Genomic DNA, 22,610 nt, shown 5'->3' with positions numbered 1-22,610 from the left:
TATTATCCCTACTGGAATTAATGATAAATCTAATTATATGATGGTCACTGTTTGCTAAAGTCTCTCCTACCTCAACTTCCTTTAAACAATACTCAATATTTGTTAGTACTATATCTAAAACCTTCCTCCCCCTAGTAGGTTTATCTACCATCTGCACTAAATAGTTATCCTGAAAACTTTCCATAAACTTATTTTCACTAGCATCTCCTACCATCCTCTCCCAGTTTACTGACTTAAGATTAAAATCCCCTAAGATAATTGTCTGACTAGTACACCCCCTATTTATCTCATCTACCATAAGGTTGTCTACATCTGCTGACTGGTTAGGTGGTCTATAAAAGCTCCTACTCTAATAACCTTACTTTTGTTTACTCTAACATCCAGCCATAAGGACTCTACTCTGTTATCTACCTTAATACCATTAACCTGACTGGAAATGAAGGATTTTTTACATAAATAACTACTACTCCACCTATCCTACCAATTCTCTGGTGTAAATACATAATGTATCCATCTACTTCATATTCTTTCCTATTTTCCCTAAACTTTTCCTCATTTACCCATGCCTCTGTGACACATACAACATCTAAGTCCTCCTCAACTATATAACTAGATAACTCGTCCTTCTTATTCCTAAGACTCGTGGCATTTACATAAAAACATTTAAGTCCTGCTACCTTCCTAGAAGTTGTCTCCTTATTTGGAATCCTAATCTTATTCTCTCCTATTTGCACCTGGAAATCTTTCCTAATCTTTTCACTATCTCTGTTTATCCTATCTAATTTATGTCTAACATCTTTCTTCTGGAATGCATTCGCTACCTCACCCCCTACACTCCATCCCTCCAGACATCCACTCAGCACATCCACACCCTTCCTACTCAGATGCACACCATCCCTAGCATACAAATCCTTCGCCCATAGAACCTATCCCATACATCCACAAAGCTGACACCCACATCCCTTTTACCCAATCATTCACACCAATGGCCCTAGACAACCATTCCCTGCTAACATACACATGAGGCAAGATTCCTGACACTATACACCTACCACTCTCCCTTATCTTGCCTAACATTTCCCGAAATCTTGCCACTAACTCCTCCGACCCACCTGCTCTGACATCGTTCCCACCTATGTGCAAAACTACTACACCCTCCCTCTCCATCCCCCCAACTCTCTTCTGCACCTCCTCACTCACTGCCTTCACACCTGCACCAGGCATACACATGTTCGTCCTCCTATCCCTGTCTTTCCCACAGAAAGTGCTATCTAAGTACCTAACCTGAGAGTCACCCACCACACACACCTGAGGTGTACTAGGCACAACCCTCCTCCTCCTCTCCTCTACCCCCTTCTCTTTCCTTTCACTCACCACAACCACCTCATTCACTCCACTCTCACTCTCCCCCTCCCCCTCCCCTCAGAAGGTCCAACCTTCGGCCTAACACTGATCTCCTGCCTAATTTTTCCACTGCCTCCCCAAGCCTCTTAACCTCCTCCTTCAACTCAAAGATGACAACTTTGTTCGCACTTTTTCCCTCACTTAGCTTTCTCATTTCCTCTCGCAATTCTTGGTACTCAAGAGAAAGAATTAAATTCTCGCTCTTGAGCCTACACATCACACACTCAGAAAAGTCAACAACCTTCCTGTCATGCCCACACATCTCACACACAACAAACTCGCCCAATCCCACTTCAACACTCTCTTTCACGCACTCAATCACACTCTGATATACCTCAGTAGCTACCGCCATACTAATTTCCATCTTTTGGCAGAGTTCATGTAACAGGTCCAGGTATCGCTTAATGCATGTTGCTAGGCAATTCTTTATCACAAAGCAGAAAATCTCAGAAATTTCGTAATGCTAAAGAAACAGTCTCTTGGCATTACTTCTTTACAAAACACAGCATGGCCAGAAAGCAGCATGTCAGTGCTCCAGTAGTACATACATGATTCTAGGAATAGGCATAAAGGCATGGTGGCTCATCAAGAGCTGCGGGTGTTTCAGGAATACTAATGAATGTTGAAAACTATTTGTATATAGTGAGACTCTTCAGTAGGATCACATTTAACATATTTCAAAGATTGAATTACTGTCTTACATATTGTGTCTCTCATCCAAATACATAAAAATGAAAGAAATACAGGAATACTCCGCTTAATGAACAAGATAGGGGATGTCAAAGCTGTTCGTAGAGCGGAAATTCGTTAAGCAGACGTAATTTTCCCATAGGAAATAATGGAAATAGGGGGGATGCGTTCTGGGCTGGTCCCCAACATACCACATGGGTTAAAAAAAAAAAAAAATTATATATTTTCCTATTAGCTTTTTACAAACCTTGCTCCCAAGAAAGGATTGTTTTGTAATGCATAAAGTGAAATCTTACATGGAATACCAAAAAATAAAGCAGAGATAAGATTGGCCACAGATGAAGCGGAGACTCATGGCAACTCGGCCGGTTCTTCTTCTTCTTATGACCCTTTTAGCTTGCGTGTTGTCTTTCACCACGATATTAGATTTATGTTTCCACTCCTCTATTGCCTGCTATAATGGATATCATATCTTAGTGAATTACTAATGAAATACCGTGGTATTTCATTAGCAATTTACTATCACTCAGTGCCACGGAGTCGAGGTTATCCTCATGGCATGAGCGTATATGAATACTAAGATATGATATCCATTATAGCAGGCAATAGAGGAGTGGAAATATAAATTTAATATCGTGGTGAAAGCAGCACGCAAGCTAAAAGGGTCACAAGAAGAAGAAGCGGCCGAGTCTCTGCAAGTCTCCGCTTCGTCTGTGGCCGATCTCATCTCTGCTTTATTTTTTGGTATTCCATGTAAGATTTCACTTTATGCATTACAAAACAATCCTTTCTTGGGGGCAAGGTTTGTAAAAAGCTAATAGGAATGTTGTTTTGTGAACATAAATGCATATATAAGACAATAACACCACCTCCAGAAGTGGTGTTTCCAGCAACCTTAGAGCAACCTGATAGCAACCTTGTCTCCGTCTCCCAAGCATTCATGGAAGCCATTTCGCGGCAGGAGGTTGCTCTGACGTTGTTAAAGAATCTTGGATCCAGCTCCAGGAGCGCTAGAGACAGAGGCGGGGAGCCAGCCAATCACAGCAAAGCTGCCGCGTTCGATCCCTCACCTGGCAAATTCAAACCCAGAAAATTCGCTAAAACGGATGTGGTTGTACGTTATGTGGAATTTTTGGTCTAACTTTATATACACTTAACTCTCGGCTATCGCGCCCAATTGGGACCGAAATAGCAGCGCCATAGCCGAAAACACGATAGCCGAATTGATCTTGGTGGGAAGGCGGTTTTGGCCAATGAGTGCTCAGATATTCCATGACGTCATGGCGGAGCGCGCGATAGCAGGCATCTGACGTCGTGATAATGAAATTTTAGCAGCTTTTCATGGGTGCGCTATAGCAATAAAATGCAATAGCCGAAGTCGCGATAGCCGAGGGTTGGCTGTAGTACGTTAAACCAGAAATTCGTTAGACGAATGTTCGTTAAGCGGAGTGATACTGTATTTATAGAAATCATACTTTGATAATAACTGCAACTTTTGCTTTGTCTTTTAGTACAGGTAACTCTCGATTTACGCATGTTTGATTTACGCGTTTTTGTATAACGCGACCGAAAAAATATATAATTAATTTAATTTGCACGATCGGTTTGCTTATATGCGATTTGGCCCAACCGCATTTTCAAAATGAGCTCCAGATGCAATTTCAAACTGCGCGCCAGAGACTTCTGCAGCTGGCCGATAGGTGGGAGCTCCAGGGCTGGATCCAAGAAGCAGGTTGTTGTCTGTGTTGGTACAGACAACCTCCATAGCAACCTCCTGCTCACATACCAACCTTTGTAAAATAGCATCCACAAAGATTCGTTGCTGTTGGCGGGTGGAGGTTGGTAGCCCGCCTAAAAGTGCTCATTGGCTGCCAGGAGCTGGATCCAAGAAACTTTAACAATGCCAGAGCAACCTCCTGCTGTGAAATGGCATCCATGAACGCTTAGAGGGACTAATGAAATACTGCGGTATTTCATTAGTAATTCACTATCACTCAGTGCCACGGAGTCGAGGTTATTCTCATGGCATGAGCTTATATGAATACTAAGATATGATATCCATTATAGCAGGCAATAGAGGAGTGGAAACAAATGTAATATCGTGGTGAAAGCAACACACAAGCTAAAAGGGTCACAAGAAGAAGAAGCGGCCGAGTCGCCGCGAGTCTCCTCCTCGTCTGTGGCAGATCTCATCTCTGCTTTATTTTTTGGTATTCCATGTAAGATTTCACTTTATGCATTACAAAACAATCCTTTCTTGGTGGCAAGGTTTGTAAAAATCTAATAGAAATGTTGTTTTGTGAACATAGATGCATATATAAGAGTAACACCACCTCCAGAGTTGTGTTCCCAGCAACCTCAGAGCAACCTGATAGCAACCTTGTCACCGTCCCTTCAAGCATTCATGGAAGCCATTTCGCGGCAGGAGGTTGCTTTGACGTTGTTAAAGAATCTTGGATCCAGCTCCTGCTCTCCTAGTGCCTTATGTGCAGTCTACCAGCACTGAGTATTGACAGAATCTCTTCAATCTGCCTTCAATTCACCAAAACGTCCTTCATCTTCTTATACATGTGGGGTTATTTTTGATCAGTGGATTTTTGATAAAGTGGTAAAGCTCAGAGGAAGATGGTGACTGACTGTGGTGTGAATGGTGAAGGCAGTGACGCAGTGAGTGTTTTGTTTACGTATTCTTTGTTTTGTTGTTTTCTCTTATTATTTTTTGCTTTCTCTTATTATTTCTTGCTTTTCCCTTTACTTTAAATACACTTCTAGTATTTAGAATGGTAAATAATAAAAACGTTAATTTAGCCAAATAAATAGAGTATTTTGTACAAATTTTTTTGGACCACACCCCGCATCCCCCCTATTATCTATTGTTTCTTATGAGAATTACATGTTTGTTTTACACAAATTTTGATATATGCGATGCCTCTTGGAATGCATCTATCGCATAAATCGAGTATTACCTGTATTTGAAATCAAGTAACTTTGTTCAAGAACCAAATTATGATGTGGCAACCAAAGCAAATATGAGTTCAAAGTGTTGTTTGAAAACAGATTTGTTCAATAAGGGAAACATTAGATAACTGAAGTTCCACTGTATCTGTAATATAAGAGAACGGAAAAAGCTGCAGGAAGCCACAGACCCTATATGAAACATACCTACCTGTTTCCACCTATCCTCGTCATCGATAAATTTGTCTTATATTTTAAAGTTCCTGAATGACTCAACACTGACAACCTGATTACAGAGTCCATTTCAATGATCTACCACTTTATTTGAGAACCACTTCCCCCCTGTCTCTTCTTTAAATCTAACTTTTTTCAAATCTAAGTGTTAGTATGCAGTGTAATGAATCCAACAATGCTCCACAGGGCCTGCACACACTCTCCCAGTGGGTATCAACGAACAAGATCGACTTCCAGAAGGACGTGAAGGACGAGAAACAGTTTGGGAAGTGAGTCCAGGATGCTTGAGTGTGACTGAAGGTTCTCTCAGTGTAAAACGAGTGCTATAGTGTTCCATCTAGATATTCTGTAGCGAGCTTTGTTCTTGATGAAGCAGTGCTCCTACCCATATTGCTAACAAAAGTGACATGTCATCCCTTTTTCTTGGTACCTGTCATTGGCTAGAGCTACCTCTGACATATATCATAGTCCTGCATTCATCTCTCTCTCTCTCTCTCTCTCTCTCTATATATATATATATATATATATATATATATATATATATATATATATATATATATATATATATATATATATATACAGTAAGGTCCCGAGTTACGTCAGAGTTATGTTCCTGAAACATGACGTCAGTCGATTTTGTACGTAACTCGAGTTTTTGTACTTTCAAAGCATATTATCGAGTTTTCAACCAATAATTTTCTACGGTTATTCAGGTAAGTAAAAGGTTATATTGTTATATTGGTATATTATTTACAACTATGTAGGAATATATTGATTAGGGCCGAACGAAGGACTGCAGGTTGCCGAGAGGGGCGGCCTGAGGCCGCCAGGAGGGTGGGCAGGTCAAATGTTGTGACGCCCAGGGCGGACAGCTGGGAGCTTTGTGGAGTGTGGTAGGAGTAGAAGCGTTATATAAGTAAAAGGTTATATTGTTATATTATTTACAAGTATGTAGGAATATGAAACACAAGCTTGTTTTTGTTGTTGATTAGGGCCGTGAACGCGAAGGACTGCATGTTGCCAGAGGGGTGGATGCCTGAGGCCGCCAGGAGGGTAGGCAGGTCGAATGTTGTGACGCTCAGGGCGGACAGCTGGGAGAGTAGTGCAGTGCGGTGGGAGTAGAAGCGTGGGCAGCGGAGCAGGAAATGCAATAGGAAAGGGCAATAGGGATCAGCAGACAAGCGCAGACGGTGCAAGTGAGCTGCGAGTGTCGTGTGGCCTAGGCGAAGGCTCCGTTGTTATTGTTGTGATAGGTGCGTGAGCCCTCAAGGTCGTCAACCTCCCCGTTGTCATGGTAACGGGCTTCCCATTTTCTTCTTCACTCCCTTACACACAGCTGCTGCCTCCCTTCTCATGTCTTGTAATTATGTCCACTTTTTCTTGTAGCGTAATGGTTTTCCTTTTCTTAGCATCACTGCTATCACTCAGGTGTTTTCTTTTTGGTGCCATTGAGCAAGATACTAAGATAGTCAGCAAACGCAGATGTAGGAACACTCTTGCCAGGGGCGACGGTGTGGTGGAACTGAGGTACATAGAGTGTTATTGTATTCAAGCATGAGGTGGGCGGTGTGGTGGATAACCACTAGTGACGCCTGGCGGCCAACAATAACAATAAACCCTGTGCTTTACGATTTAGAACTTTTCAATTTTTTAAATCTTAAATTGCCTTATAGTGGACTGACGTAAGTGCGAGTTTGACGTAACTCGAGACCGACGTAACCCGGGACTTTACTGTATATATATATATATATATATATATATATATATATATATATATATATATATATATATATATATATATATATATATCTGCACATTTACATAAGAACATAAGAAAAGAAGGAAGCTGCAAGAGGCTGCCAGGCCTACACGTGGCAGTCTCTGTGTGTTTAAAGCTACCTAATTCCATCCACTGATCAACCACTGTTTGAAAACCAGTTTCTTCACATTTCTCTTCCTGAACTTGAATTTTTCAAGTTTAAACCCGTTATTTCTGGTTCTGTCCCTGCTACTGATCCCAAGGGTGCATTTATATCAAGCGAATGGAATCGATTCAATTCATGAAGAATCATTTTAATTGAGTCATTTTGAATCTGCATAGTTCCAATTGACTGAGTCACAACACTTCTGATTCACAGAATTCAGAGGATTCAGTACCAAGGCAACCATCAGGAAGTATGGATGTATTAGCTTTTGCAGAAATAGCAGTGTTACAGTGGCTGAGGATGCGTAGGTGTAGACGTCAGCAACAGAAATGAGTGCATTCAATTAATTCTAGAAGAGCTGAATTCGGGAGCTTTGGACATTTTTTCCCAGATTTGGTCAATAATCTGGAGAGTTTTTAGTATTTTTTTAGGATAACCACAGAATGATTTAAGATGTTGGTGGAGCCTGTCACCAACAAAAAGTACTAGACCTACAGCAGAAGCCATGTCAGTTCGTGACACTCTGAGAGAATACTTTGTCTCGCCAGGTGGAGGTGTTGAGTGGCAGGACAGAATGATCCACTGATACATACATTCACCATGGAAGAAATGGGCATACCATTTGATACCATATTATCACATCCACTCTTTATTTAGGTTTAATGGTATACAGAGGATATTAAAACAAGTACAGTTATGTTAATTCTATTATTTTGTCATCTTAACTTTTACTTTTTGATGTGCCATTCTGTAGTATTTAGTGACCGAAATCAGAAGCACAAGGGGTAATATAAGGAAGTTTACACCCCTCCCCCACTCTGGCTGGTGCCTGGCTCACCACACCTTTCAAAGGTAGACAATACACCATACAATTGCCAGATGAAAATGTAAAACCATGTCCATAACACTCTGTTGTCATTTGTTCTTAAAATATGCAGAATAATATTATCTAATAATGTGTAGGTTGCACCAGTTCTTTCTAGCTATGAGCTATTGTCGTGATCCGAGCTGTTGCACGACGTTGCACAAATTGTCTAGCTACTGGCTATAAATAGTCAAAGGTTTTTTCTATCTTTAATTAACAAAACTAATATCTATACATAAGGTGTTTGATACGGCGCCGACAAGTAACAATCACAACTCTTTCTGTTGCCTTCTCCACTGCAATTATTACAATTTCTCTTACAAACATCTTTAAGAATTGCATTAATCTCGTAAATATTCTCGCATCAAAACGGATTTCACTTCAACATCATCCACTGTATCTTCATAACGTATTACAACATCTGAACACGGTGCTTTATTTCTCCAGAAATCTCATACGTAATACGTACAATATTACCCCTTTTTCCCAGCTACCCGTATATAAGGATGACCTTTACTTGGTACATGAATGCAAGCAACCACATGACGTACCACCAAATATATTACCATACACATATAATTACCAGACTCCTCAACAAAATGACAACGTAACACCACCGAAATATAATGACAAATATTGATATCTCCACACAAGTGACTTCCTCAAGTAATCTCTTTCTCTTGGTACCCATACATGGAACCACGTTAACTTTGTACACAATTACACACTAGTAAATATGTTATGTAACTTATTCGTCAGAGCAACACACATGCACATACGTAGGTAGTCAGATACAAATTCCCTTACTCATAGATGAAAACGCAAGTATATAACGACGTCATTATGAACCAAAGTACAACCACATAAACCATAATCAACTAATACCACATAATACCTAAACCTCCTATCATGCTTCTTCCTCCATTCTAATTTACCTCAAAAGACTGCATTGCAACTTATAAGCTCCACTTACTGGTTATATATGAAGTACAAAACGCCTCAGCTATGCAGCCGAGGGTGGCCCGCTTAGAGCAGCGTTGTCCTCTCTGCTTCCTCTCTCCTCTCTCTCTCTCTGCTTCAACCCTCTACAATTTCCCTTCAGGAACTTATGGGGGCGTGTCTTGACCCACACAACACGCCTCAGAAGGTACCATTCACCAATCAAGTACAAGCTCAAAAGAACTCCACGTGTGGTATGAACAACATCCAAGACGACAACACTACCACCGGATGTTTACATGACCTGGGCGATATATATCTGCCCGGGCTGCCCTGGGTCAACTGACCTGGGTCATTAAATGTTTCCTGTTGACCTTCCTGCCCTTCCTAAACTCTTTTATGGCTGGATACGACTACACACCGCATACTGGCGAACTATCATACTTCCATATACACTCAACCCTCGATTTGCCGGACCTCCATTTGCCGGATTTCGGATTTGCCGGACAAGAGTCTGTGGGAAAAAAAAAAAAAAAAAAAAAAGTTCGGGACAAGTCGATTTCAAACTACCGCGCCAGACAAAGTTCCCAAATCGGGCACTATAGATGGCAGCGCGGGCGGACATACACGTCTAGTACTGGACTGTAAACAAGTCTGCCGCGTCACACGAGTGTTGTGCTTACGTGCTTGTCGTGGAGTATGGAAGTCGTGTCTGATTCTGAGTAGACGAAACTACTGAAGCCGCCACTAGACCACACGGGATCAGATATCTACCATCAATATATCTACAGTAAGGTAAATGCTAATAAAAAAAACAGTACAGATGTGTGTCGGCGGCATTGGCATGTGTTACGGCCCCACGTGGTGAGATGATGATGATGATGATGATGATGGTCGTCGGAGGTTTTGCCTTTGCCTCGGCACCTCCTGTTACTTCTATTCTTCCTGATCCTGCCTTTCTTTTATTTTTCTTTCTCTTGTCTTCCACATCTGGTGCAAAGTCTCTTTCTTCTCCTCAGTTTTGTTTTTCTGAACAAAAAACGTCTGATTTATTTTCCAACTTCCTGGTACAGCTGGTGCAGGTGCCGAAATGCCGTTAAAGACAACACTATGTTCCCACCGGAAATTTTTGCCGTTAAACACGGGATTCCGGTAAATCGCGTGCCGTTAAAGCGGGGTTCAACCTGTATAGGGTAAAGTCCGGCAAGGGGGTAGACCCTCGGACATTTTCCATTGCCGGACATTTGCCATTCCCGGACAAGCCTTCCCCCCTTTTAGTCCGGCAAATCGAGGGTTGAGTGTATCTTTATTTCTTGTATCTTCATATTTCTCATATTGCACTTATGATGTAGGCATCTGACACTATGGTTCAGTGATCATTACAATACATGTACAGGCAATCCCCGTTTAACGAAGGTTCACACAACGAAATTTCGCTACAACGAAGGTTTAATTTTACTACCATCTGCTCGTTTAACGAACACCAAACTCGCTTTAATGAAGTTTTATCCAGGTAATTTTTTTCCAAATTTGAAAGCCCCACCATATCATGCAAGCTGACTGGCTTTTGAATACACCAGGAGCTGCTGGTACTAAGGCCTGCCTCAGGAAAAAACCTGGGACACCTATAGAATAAAGATCAAGATCAAGATCAAGCCTTTCGTGGACAACACATGCAACACTCACTCCCCAGTCAAAACATAACAGCGTCAGCAGCAGCTTGTCTTCCCTAGCTCAACTTACCACCAAAATGCCCTGCAATTGGCGTAGTGTTCGTAAGAAGACCAGGAAGTCTCTTACTCTCCAAGTGAAGCTAGATATTATTCACAGACACGAGAGAGGCCAGAAAACTATAGCAGTGCTGGCCACTATCTTGACTCCATATTATACTGTCTCTATTTTCAAGTCAGCAGACTCTATTAAGAAGGCTGGTGAGACCGTATCTTTCTTGCAAGCTAAAAGAACCACGTGAACTCGTGACTCTACAATGGATAAAATGGAAAGCCTTGTGGAAATGTGGTACATAAGTTTTGTATGCAGTACAATGATGCGCCCTTTGTTTACATTCCACAGGTTGCCGGTTAGTGTCTTTCCCGTTTCACTCTTCCTCCCTTCATAAAGTTAAGATCATCAACATTATAAAGTTACATACATACATACATTAGTGTACATTATAATGACTTAAATTAAACTACCTAAATGTTTAACTTCATAATTTTTACTTTCATTGAACCTTTTACTGTACTATGATGCACTCTCGCTTTGCTTACTCTCAATGGAAGTTCAAATTAGGGGTTAAACTTGTTATAATCGGTTCGCTTAACGAAGTTTCGCTTAACGAAGTGTTTTTTAGGAACGTAACCCCCTTCGTTAAACGGGGGTTGCCTGTACATGATTTCGGCGCACAGGATCACTGGAATCATATATAGCACATTATTCTTTTACTAAATTGATTAGAACGTCCACTAATATGGTGCTTACTCCTCGGCTGAATCACCTTGATTCATGAAAAAATGGGTCCAAACCAATCATTGATTCTGAATCGCCATGAATCGGCGTGATTTGAATTGACTCCATTTGCCATTTGCCTGGTGTAAACAGTTACATTGAAACTAATGTAGCGAATCAACATGATTCATGAATCGTGTTGATTCTTCATGAATTGAATCGATTCGATTTGCTTGGAGTAAACACACCCTAAGAACTTTGTTCTTGTCCCCTTTGTTAAAACTCTCATACCACTTAAATACTTCTATCAGCTCTCCTCTTAACCTACGTCTCTCTAAGGAATGCAGATTGAGTTTTTTCAGTCTCGCTTCATAGGGAATATCCCTCACTCCCTGTATCTTTTTAGTCATCCTCCTTTGCACTAACTCCAATAGAGCTATATCCTTCCTAAAATGTGGGGACCAGAATTGTGCCGCATAATTAAGATGTGGCCTGACCAGTGCTAAGTATAATTTTAGTATTACTTCAGGACTTCTGCTTTTAACACTTCTAAAAATGAATCCCAATACTCTATTCACCTTATTCCTGGTCTCAATACATTGCTTTCAAGTACCAAGATCGGAACTAACTATGACTACTAAATCTTTCTCACACTTGGAACTTCCTAGTGCCTCATTATCTATCGTGTGTGGTGTTGGGTAGCTGTCGGGACTGTACAGCCACGAAGGTGAAGGTTCTTCATAGAAACACGTACTAACTGGAGTAGGTATATTCAAGCAGAGGAACACAGAGAAAGCGTTGGAAGGACCTCCGTACGCTTGCCTGCCTTGGAGACGCCAGCAAGACTGAGGCTTACGTAGGGTTGCCAGGCGTACGATAATCAGAGGTACAGGGAATACATATGATACATTACATTACATACCCACACCTCCCTCCCCCCTCACGCTCGTAGCACTGTCTCGAGCGGAACTCTTTTCCATGAGCCGCTGGGAACGACGTGGGGCAACTGGGGGAGCAAGTAAAGCAGACGGACTTTTCTCGTCTGACCAAGGGACCACAGGGATATGGTGGGGAGGATCATCACCATGGGGCGGCACTGGGCGTAGGAGACGGCGGTTGCGTCGCCAGACACGTCCGCTGGGGAGACGAACATCATATTCCCTGTTCCTGCTGCAGCCCATGACCACACTGACCTTATCCCAGTGGAGAGACACAGGGTCCTGGATGCGGACTGTGGCTCCAATGCGCAGCTTGGGGAGGGGCCTGGCGTGCTGGTCATAGTGAGCCTGCACCTGTTCAGCTTGGGCGGCAGCGTGGCGGTCGCATTCCTCCGTCTTGGTCTGCCAGTCCGCGGAGAAGGACTCTGGGTGGGCAGGGATGCAGGACCGAAGGGGATGGCCATAGAGGTGTTGCGAAGGGGACCGTCCTGTATAGTTGGGAGAGTTATGCAGCTCCAGGAGACCTCTGGCAAACTCCTCCGTATCAATGTTGCCGGAGGGGGCTGTCTTCAAGATGAGATGCTTCACCGACTTGACAGCCGCCTCAGCATGGCCATTAGACTGGGGATAGTGCGGCGAAGTCACTATGTGGTGAACACCACAGTGCTCCATGAAGTTCTGGAAGTCTGCACTGGCAAACTGCGGCCTGCCATCAGTGCGGAGACGGAGGGGGACACCCACTTCCCGGAAATAGCGGCAGAACATCTGGATGGTGCGTGTGGCTGTGGTGTCCGCACCACATGGGACGACCACAGGCCATCCCGAGAGTCTGTCCGCAATGACAAGAAAGGACTTGGCAGCGACTGTGAAGAAGTCTGCGGAGACGGACTCAAAGGGCCTGGATGGGTTGTCGTCGCACATCAGGGGTTCCTGTTGTTGGCTCGGCTGGAGGACTTGACATGGTTCACAGGCACAAACAGTATTGGCGATGTCAGAGTCAATGCCAGGCCAGAAAACAGTCTGCCTCGCCCGACGGCGGGTAGCTTCCACACTGCGGTGGCTGTCGTGGAGACGAGCAAGGGTGCGGCGGCGGAGAGCTACAGGAACAACGATCCTCTGGCCATAGAGGACAAGCTCCCCATCTGCGTAGAGGTGATCGCTGAGCTTCCAGTAGGGAAGTAAAAAACTGTGGAGCTCGTACCGGTTGGACAGGAAGCCAGATGTCACGCAGGCGGTGAGGTGGGCATATGACGGGTCTGCCCTCGCTGCTGCTCTGAACTCCTGGAGCGTCCGATCGGCATCATGGTGTGGTGTGTTTTGGTCGGAGCCTTCAGCGTTGGCAGCTACGACACACCGCAGGTGGGGAGTGGCAGCAGTGCACGTCATCTCATCCTCAGGAGTGGGGTGGCTGACTGGGGCTCTCGACAGGGCATCTGGGATGCGTAGCAACTTCCCGGCGCGCCATACGGCTGTGAAGAGGTAGAGTGAGATTTTCTCCTTCAGACATTGGAGACGGGGATTCTCGATCGCGTCCAAAGTGTAGGCATTCAGGATCGGGACCAGTGGCCGATGGTCCGTCATCAGCGTGAAGTGCTGTAGGCCTATGAGGTGGAGCCGACACTTGGACATGGCCCATACAACGGCAAGCAGCTCGAGCTCAATGGTGGCGTAGCGCATCTCAGCGTCAGTGAGGAAGCGTGAGCCACATTGAACTAGTCGTGTGCATCCTTGGCCGTGATCTTGTAGGAGAGCGTACCCAATCCCATGGAGGCGGGAGGCATCCGTCTGGAGGACGACTGGTAGCGCTGGATCAAAGTGGGCCAGAACAGGCGTCTGGAGAAGCACCGTCTTGACATGGTTGAAGGCTTCATCATGGTCCGCTGTCCAAGTGAACGTCCGTTTAGGGCTCAAGAGAGGGCAGAGAAGCTGGGCTGCAGCTGCTATGTCCGGGGTGAACTCTGACAGCTGGTTCACTAAGCCCATAAAGGAGCGGAGGTCAGTCAAGTTCGCGGGCGTAGGAAAGTCCCGGATTGCACTGACACGGTCTTCGCCTGCAGAGATGCCAGAGGGGGAGAGGTTGTAGCCACAGAATCGGACCTGAGGCTCGGCAACTGAAAACTTGTCCTTGGTGAGGGTGATCCCGTGCTCTCTGCATCTGCTGAGCATCTGATGAATCCTCTGCAAGTGTGTGGGGAAGTCATCATCAAAGAGAAGAATGTCGTCCACCACCTTGACACAATTCTCCAACCCTTGGAGTGCCAAGTCGCTGCGGTGGCAGTAGGTGTCACCAGTAGCTGCTAAGCCCATAGGGCCTCGGCAATGCCTAAACCGGCCGAACGGGGTGATGAAAGTTGTGAGGTGGCGATCCTTCTCGTCAAGTACCAACTGCCAGTACCCACACAGAGCATCTGCTGTCGTGAAGAAGCGGGATGATGGAGTAACTCTGCGGACAGCGGCGTAAGATGTTGGTGCTGGGTGAGCTGGGCGAGAAACCTGGCTATTGAGCTTTGTGAGGTCCACTGTGATGCGAACTCCCTTGTCCTTAGCCACAATGACCAAGGGGTGACACCAGGCAGACGGCTCATTGCCGGCAGGCTCAATTATCCCTTGATGCACCATGGAGTCCAGCTCATCCTTGACTTGCTGCTGGAATGCGAAGGGGATTTGTCGTGGTGTGTGAATGGCGAACAGTGTAGCGCCCTCCTTCAGGTGGATCTGCATGGGCTGTGCGACCATGGGCTTCAGGGGAGCCTTCCTCAGATCCTCCTTGGAGAGAAGTACGTCTGAAAACTCTCGAAGGAAGTACTCCTTTGCAGCATATGGAGACGTGATGGCAGGGAGGGGCCGCTCGCTGCACCGGTTAACATGCTTGACCTTGAGAATCGGCTTCGGGAACTCCGGGGAGATGATGGCCAGTTCCTTGCAGTGGCCATAGGAGAGGAGTGGGGTCTGGACGCCATCGTGAACTTGGATCTGGGCGATGCAAGACTTTTGCCCGAGCCATAAGGTAGCTTGAAAACATCCCAGGGCAGGTGCCATTTCTGAACCGTCTGCCGTCAGCGTGTGCACGGGAGGTAGAGGCTGTAGGCTGTTCCTGGGGATTTAAAGAATGCTGAGGTGTCGCTGGCCAATGACTGTGACGTCCACGCCTGTATCTGGCAGCATTTGGAGGTGGGAAGTGAATCCTCCATGCATCAGGTGAATACACACAGGTTTAGGAGTCATGGCCTCAGACGCTGGGCTGCGAGTCACACTGCGGCAGGAGCTCTTCTTCTGTGGCGTAGCGTGAGAGCTGTTCTGGCTGTGAGTCGCATTTGTTAACCTGCAGCACTTGTCGTAATGCCCAGTCTTTTTACAAGCACGACATTGGGTGTCTTTGGCAGGGCACCTGGCAGTCTTTGCCCAATGGCCCTTGCGTCCGCAGTTGCTACAGGTGCTGTCGACAGCAGGGCACTGACCATATGAGTGCCGGCGGGAGCAACACTGGCAGGGTTAGGACACGTCAACGGCTGCAGGCTTCCCTCGCTGTTCTGAAGGCGGTTGCTGAAGTGAGGAGGCGGCCTTGTCACGTCGCTTTCCCCGTCTGTAGGCAGAGATGGAGAACAGCTGACTTGGAGACGACTGGATGGTGGATGCTGTGTTCTGGGCGGCCTCATACGAGCGGCAGCAGGTGACCAGGTCCTGGAGAGGGGCACCTGAGTCCATAGAGATGAGGCGTTGAACGAGCTCCTCTCTGATGCCCATGAGCAAAACCATCTTCAGCTGGGTCTCAGCACAAGTCACTGGATCACCGGAGCAAAGGTCGACCTCTTCAGCAAGGTTTTTCAGGCGGACATAGAAATCAGAAAAAGACTCACCCACTGCCTGTTTGCAGCACAGGAGTTCACGGCGGGAGAGCCTCGTTACGTTGACTCTTGAAGTGGGATTGCAACACATCGAGGACTTCATCCACGGCTAACAGTGTGTCAGGAGCGATCCCGAGAGTGTGTTCAAGAGTCCTCTGAACCTCCAGGGAAACAGACATCCGTAGCTGGATCAACTGCTTTTCTCTGGGAAGGTGCTGCAGATCAATTATGACTGAGAAATCATGCCACCGGCGACGCCATTGCCTGAACATCTAGTAGCTGGCGTCGGCTTGCAGGATGGGCGGACTCTGAGCCACAGGTTTGCCCGTGGGGGGGCCTGCTGTGGACATAGGAGTTGCAGTCACAGTGACGGGTGGTGCAGCGGCTGTAACGGCAGTCACGGCGGGAGGTGGGAGGGTGGCAACTGTTGGAACAGCTGTCACGGCAGGCAAGGCAGTGACGGGAGTAGCACCCGCTGCAACAGGTGTAGTCCCCACGAGACCAGTGACTGCAGGCTGATAGGCTGGGGCGAAAAGGCTGAGTGTCGGTAAGGGAACAGGTAAGCGGGCTGGAGACGGCTGGTGTTGGGCTGGCGATGCCTGAACTGACAACAGTTGTAGCAGTGTCATGAAACGCTCGTTGTCATCCCTGTGTCTCATTTCCTCTGCTTCCCTTCTTGACTCCTCTGCTCGCCGCCTTTCCTCATCCTCCTGTCTTCTACGCAAATCAGCTGACAGACGTGATTCCTCCAAGTATTTGATGAGGTGAAGAACGGTACCATCTTGATGCGCGGGAGGAGACTGGTGGGGTTGAGGCGAGGAGTGGGGCAGGTGGGGGGTGAGTAGCGGCGGGCCCAAGGGTAAGCCACCCGGACTTTCCCGTGGACTGGCTTCGTCGTCTAAAAACTGAAGAGTTTCCTGCTGGTGTTCGGTCTCGCTGCACTCGGGTGAAGGACGCGGGAGCGACATGATGAACAAGGAGAACCCGTGAACAGACAGGAAGCGTCCCCACAATCAATAGAGAAACCCGTGAACAGCTGGGTTTTATATAAAGTTAATGCAAGAGAGTGCGCGTGTGTGCGTGTGTGTGGCAGTATCTGGCAACTCGGTCGTCGGTACTGTGCATGTAGCTCCCCGCAAGGAAGGCAGTAGGCACCGCCACCTCAGTTACCCGCTGCGCGCTGGACGAGGGGGATGTGATGCTGCGAGGTCTGTCTCCCGCCAAGGGTGTAGCGTCCCTTGTGAACGGCGAGGGAAGACTAGAACGCAAAACACTGCACGCAAAGGCACGACACCGCACACACTGTCACAGCACTGCACACACAACACTAGGCACTGCACGCACTGTCACAAGAGTCACTGAAGCTCCGTAAAACCCAGGGAAGGGCGTGAAGAGGCAGTGGAGTCCCTGCTGGCGCGGCGGCGATGGCGTCGGGAAGACTCGTGATCCTACTCACTGCGCCATGTGGTGTTGGGTAGCTGTCGGGACAGTACAGCCACGAAGGTGAAGGTTCTTCATAGAAACACGTACTAACTGGAGTAGGTGTATTCAAGCAGAGGAACACAGAGAAAGCCTTGGAAGGACCCCCATACGCGTGCCTGCCTTAGAGACGCCAGCAAGACTGAGGCTTACGTAGGGTTGCCAGGCGTACGATAATCAGAGGTACAGGGAATACATATGATACATTACATTACATACCCACATTGTGTACCTATTGCTTGGATTATCTCTACCTATGCTCAGTACCCTGCACTTGTTAATATTGAAATGCATTTGCCATTTATCTGTCCATTCTTTCATCCTATCCAAGTCTACCTGCAAGGCTATGGCATCCGAATTGGACCTAATGGGACTCTATATCACACACACACACACACACACACACACACACACACACACACACACACACACACACACACACACACACACACAGCGAGTGTAGTGGTTAGCACGACTCACAATCGAGAGGGCTGGGTTCGAGTCCCGCACGAGGCAAATGGGCAAGCCTCTTAATGTGTGGCCCCTGTTCACCTAGCAGTAAATAGGTACGAGATGTAACTCAGGGGTTGTGGCCTCGCTTCCCGGTGTGTGGAGGGTGTTGATGTGTCTCAGTCCCACCAAGATCGGTCATGAGCTCTAAGCTCGCTCCGTAATGGGGAAGATTGGCTGGGTGACCAGCAGATGTCCATGGTGGTGGTGGTGAATTACACACACACACACACACACACACACACACACACACACACACACACACACACACACACACACACACACACACACAGGTAAAATTGAAAAACTGTTTGAAAAGTATGAGGGCCTGGAAACGAGTTATGACAATGTAAAGAGAGACTGTGCCGATATGAAGAAGGAAAATGCAGCACTGAAAGAGGAAGTTAAGCTAATTAAAGTGAATTGCGAAAAATGTGGAGAATCTCTAGGAAAAGTGATGGAGAAGCAGGCTGAATGGAAAAAAAGTCAGGAAGTGGAAAGAAAGGAGGTAAATTACAAAGTTGCAAGTCTGGAAAAGGAAATCAAAGAGTCAGGGAGAAAACTTTGGGCCTTGCTGAAATTATAGATCAACAGATCATAGAAGAGAAGATAGCTGAGAAAGTGGTGAAGGTTATTAAGTCAAATGAGACATTGGTGAGGGAAACTGTAGACAAAAAGAGATGTGTGGTGATATTTGGTGTGGAGGAGGATAAGACACCGAGTAAAATGGAGAGAGAGAAAACATAAAAAGGTGATAAATAATATCATTAATGTGGTGCAAGAGGAGGAAAAGACCTAGTACAAGAAATAGAGGACTTCCATAGAATTGGAAAGTTCACAAGAGAAGGTATGAGGCCAATAAGAATCAAACTTAAGTCACAAAAGGATGTAGATGAATTGGTGGAGAAGTCATGGAGGCTAGCCCAGCAGGAAACAACAAGGAAGATTTGGTTGAGAAGAGATCTCGGTGAAAAGGAAAGAGAAATGTTAAATGAGTTGAGAAAGGAGGCTTTGAAAAAAAAATGAAGAGAGGACAGAAGAAGAGAAGAAAGAGTTTTTCTGGAGAATCTTGGATATGAGACTGAGGAAGTGGTTCATAACCCAGAAAAGTACAGCAAGAAAGGACTAAAGAAACTTACATATGAGCGAAATGTAATGTATTCCAACATAAATGGAGTGATATCGGGGATTTTAGAACTCAACGATTACTTGAGGGACAAGAACCCAGATATTGTGGGTCTTACTGAAACAAAACTGAGAGAGGGAGAAGACCTGATGAAGGTTGGAGAAGGGAAATATAACGTTTGGAAAAGAAATAGAGTAGGTAAGATGGGAGGAGGAGTGATGTTGCTGGTTAAAAAAGATATAAAGGTGGATCAAGTGAAAAAGGTATGGGAAAGGCAGAAGTGCTAAAGATCAGAGCAGAAACTAATGAAGGAAAAAGAGGCACTACATAGTGGTGTACGTACCACCTAAGACAAATGCATGGTCAGTACAGGAATATGAAGAAATGATAAGTGATACAGGAACATGTCTGGAAGAAATGTTGGGTGGCTGTGAACGAACTATAATGATGGGAGATTTTAATTGTAAAGAGGTGTGTTGGGAGGACTGGTCAATGGAAGGATCAGAGACAACATGGGGAAATACACTATTGACACTGGCAATGGAAAATGTGTTAACTCAGTGGGTCAAAGAAGATACTAGGTTTGGAGGAGAGGGAGCATCGTCAAGACTGGACTTGGTCTTTAGTACAGAGCCAATGGTCATTGAGGAGATGAGGGTGGAGTGCCCTTTAGCAAAGAGTGATCATGCAGTTTTGGAGTTCAAGGTGATAGACGAAGAGAAATCTAGAAGAAATGAAGAATATAAAGTGGGAAGATGGAATTATGCCAAGACAGATTTTGGAAACCTAAAGAAATTCTTTCAAGAGACAAATTGGATGAAATTCAAGAGTGCTAAGGAGCAAATGAAAAGTGGAAGGAATTTATAAAAATATACAAAGAAGGTGAGAAAAATTTGTACCAATAAGACAACATAGAGAAGTTGGAAAGCAGGACTGGTTTAACGATAGATGTGAAAAGGCTAGAACAAGAAAAGAGGATGCATGGAAGAGGTGGAGAAGGAAAAGACGGATTAAGCAGTGGGAAAGTTACAAAAGAGCAAGAAATGAATATGTGTTGATTAGAAGAGAAGAAAGAAAGAAACAAGAAAAGGATATAATTGATAAATGTAAAGACCAACCAAGGCTTTTTACAGACATGTGAACAACAACATCAAAAATAGAGAAAGTATTGAAAGTTTAGAAGTAAATGGAGTATACAGTGAAGATCCCAGGAAATGGCAGAGGCTATGAATGGATGCTTTCGGAAGGTATTCACAAAGGAGACTGCTTTTGACAAACCACTGGTAATGGAACAGAAAGGGATTATGAAGGAGTTTCAAGTAACTGTGGAGGAGATCAAGAACATGATGGGGAGTTTAGAAGTGAGAAAAGCTGTGGGACCTGATGGGGTATCAGGATGGATTTTAAGAGAATGCAGGAGCAATTGGCAGAAAAAGTTTGTGAAGTAATTGATGCCTCATTAAGGGAAGGTGTAGTGCCCCAAGACTGGAAAAGAGCTAACATTGTCCCAATCTATAAATCAGGTAACAAGAGAGACCCATTGAACTATAGACCAGTGTCACTTACAAGTGTGGTAGCTAAGATGTGTGAGAGGGTGGTGAAGACTAGATGGACAGACTTCTTGGAGAAAAATGACATACTTTGTGAGTGTCAATTTGGTTTTAGGAAAGGGCGTTCATGCACGACAAACCTGATATGTTACTATTCGAGGGTGATAGATGTAATACAGGAAAGAGATGGTTGGGCTGATGGAATATATCTGGATTTAAAAAAGGCCTTTGATAAGGTACCACACCAGAGACTGATCTGGAAACTTGAAATGGTAGGAGGAGTGCATGGCAGTTTACTAAAATGGATGGAAGACTTTTGGTAGGAAGAGAAATGAGAACAATAATTAAGGACAGACCATCAGAATGGGGATTGGTGGAGAGTGGAGTTCCACAGGGATCAGTGTTGGCACCAGTAATGTTCGCGGTCTACATAAATGACATGGTGGATGGGGTGTCCAGTTATGTGAGCCTATTTGCAGACGATGCAAAATTGTTAAGAAAAGTGAGATGTGACAAAGATTGCGAACTACTCCAGGAAGACTTGGACAGAATATGGAAATGGAGCTGTACATGGCAAATGGAGTTCAACACGACAAAATGCAAGAAAATAGAGTTTGGCAAGAGTGAAAGAAGAATCAGGAGTATGTACAAGATAGGAAATGAAGACATAAAACCAGTCATGAAGAAAAAGACCTTGGGGTGACAATTACCAATGACCTATCGCCAGAGAGACATATAAACAAAATAATTGGAGAAGTATTGAACTTATTGAGGAACATAAGAGTGGCGTTCAGATATTTAGATGAAGAAATGATGAAGAAAATAATTACTGCAATGATAAGACCGAGGCTTGAATATGCAACAATACAGTGGGCTCGAACTTAAAGAAACACATAAGGAAACTAGAGAAAGTACAGAGGGCTGCAACGAAAATGGTGCCTGACTTAAGAGATTTGACTTATGAAGACAGACTGAAAAGAATGCAACTTCCAACCCTGGAAAACAGAAGAGAAAGGGGAGACCTGATAGCAATATACAGAGTGATGATTGGCATGGAAAAATGGATAGGGAAGATCTGTGTATGTGGAATGAAAGAATGTCGAGAGGGCATGGGAAAAACTAAAATGGCCACTTATAGGAGAGATGTGAAAAATATAGCTTCCCTCATAGAAGGGTGGAAGCATGGAATAGTTTAGACGTGGAAGTGGTCAACGCAAGGAATATTCATGATTTTAAGAAAAAGCTGGACATTAATAGATATGGAGACGGGACAACACGAGCATAGCTCTTTTCCGTATGTTACAATTAGGTAAATACAATTAGGTAAATACACACACACACACACACACACACACACACACAGAGGACAGGATTTGGCATGGGAAAAACTAAAATGGCCACTTATAGGAAAAATATTCATGGAAAAAGTGTGTCTCCTTTCACGTTTATGTGTGGTGTTCATAGCAGTGTTCACCTAGCAGTGAGTAGTAGGATGTAAAGTGAGTAGGTACATGAGGAGTTGTGACCTTGTTGTCCTGGTGTGTGTGTGTGTGTGGTCTCAGGCCTATCTGAAGATGGAAATAATGAGCTCTGAGCTGGCTCTGTAGAGTAACGTCTGGCTGTCTCGTCAGAGACTGTAGCAGATCAAACAGTGAAACACACACCAGTAGAAACATAAGATATCATAGTAAAAAGTTGAGGA

The 22,610-nt window shown here is 45.0% G+C and overlaps 1 protein-coding gene across 2 annotated transcripts in view; it reads left to right on the top strand.

Annotated features, from left to right (window-relative positions):
- The window catches only part of LOC123512262 (FAST kinase domain-containing protein 4-like), a 39,536-nt gene that overhangs the window by 8,120 nt on the left and 8,806 nt on the right, over positions 1-22,610 (top strand). For both annotated transcript variants that reach the window (XM_045268546.1, XM_045268545.1), the window contains exon 4: positions 5,470-5,552. In XM_045268546.1, coding sequence (XP_045124481.1) covers positions 5,470-5,552 — 83 coding nt within the window. The remainder of the gene's footprint in view (positions 1-5,469; positions 5,553-22,610) is intronic.

This window comes from Portunus trituberculatus, chromosome 33 (assembly GCF_017591435.1).
Source record: "Portunus trituberculatus isolate SZX2019 chromosome 33, ASM1759143v1, whole genome shotgun sequence".
Classification (NCBI taxonomy): Eukaryota; Metazoa; Arthropoda; class Malacostraca; order Decapoda; family Portunidae; genus Portunus; species Portunus trituberculatus.
This window is presented reverse-complemented; position numbering and strand designations above follow the sequence as displayed.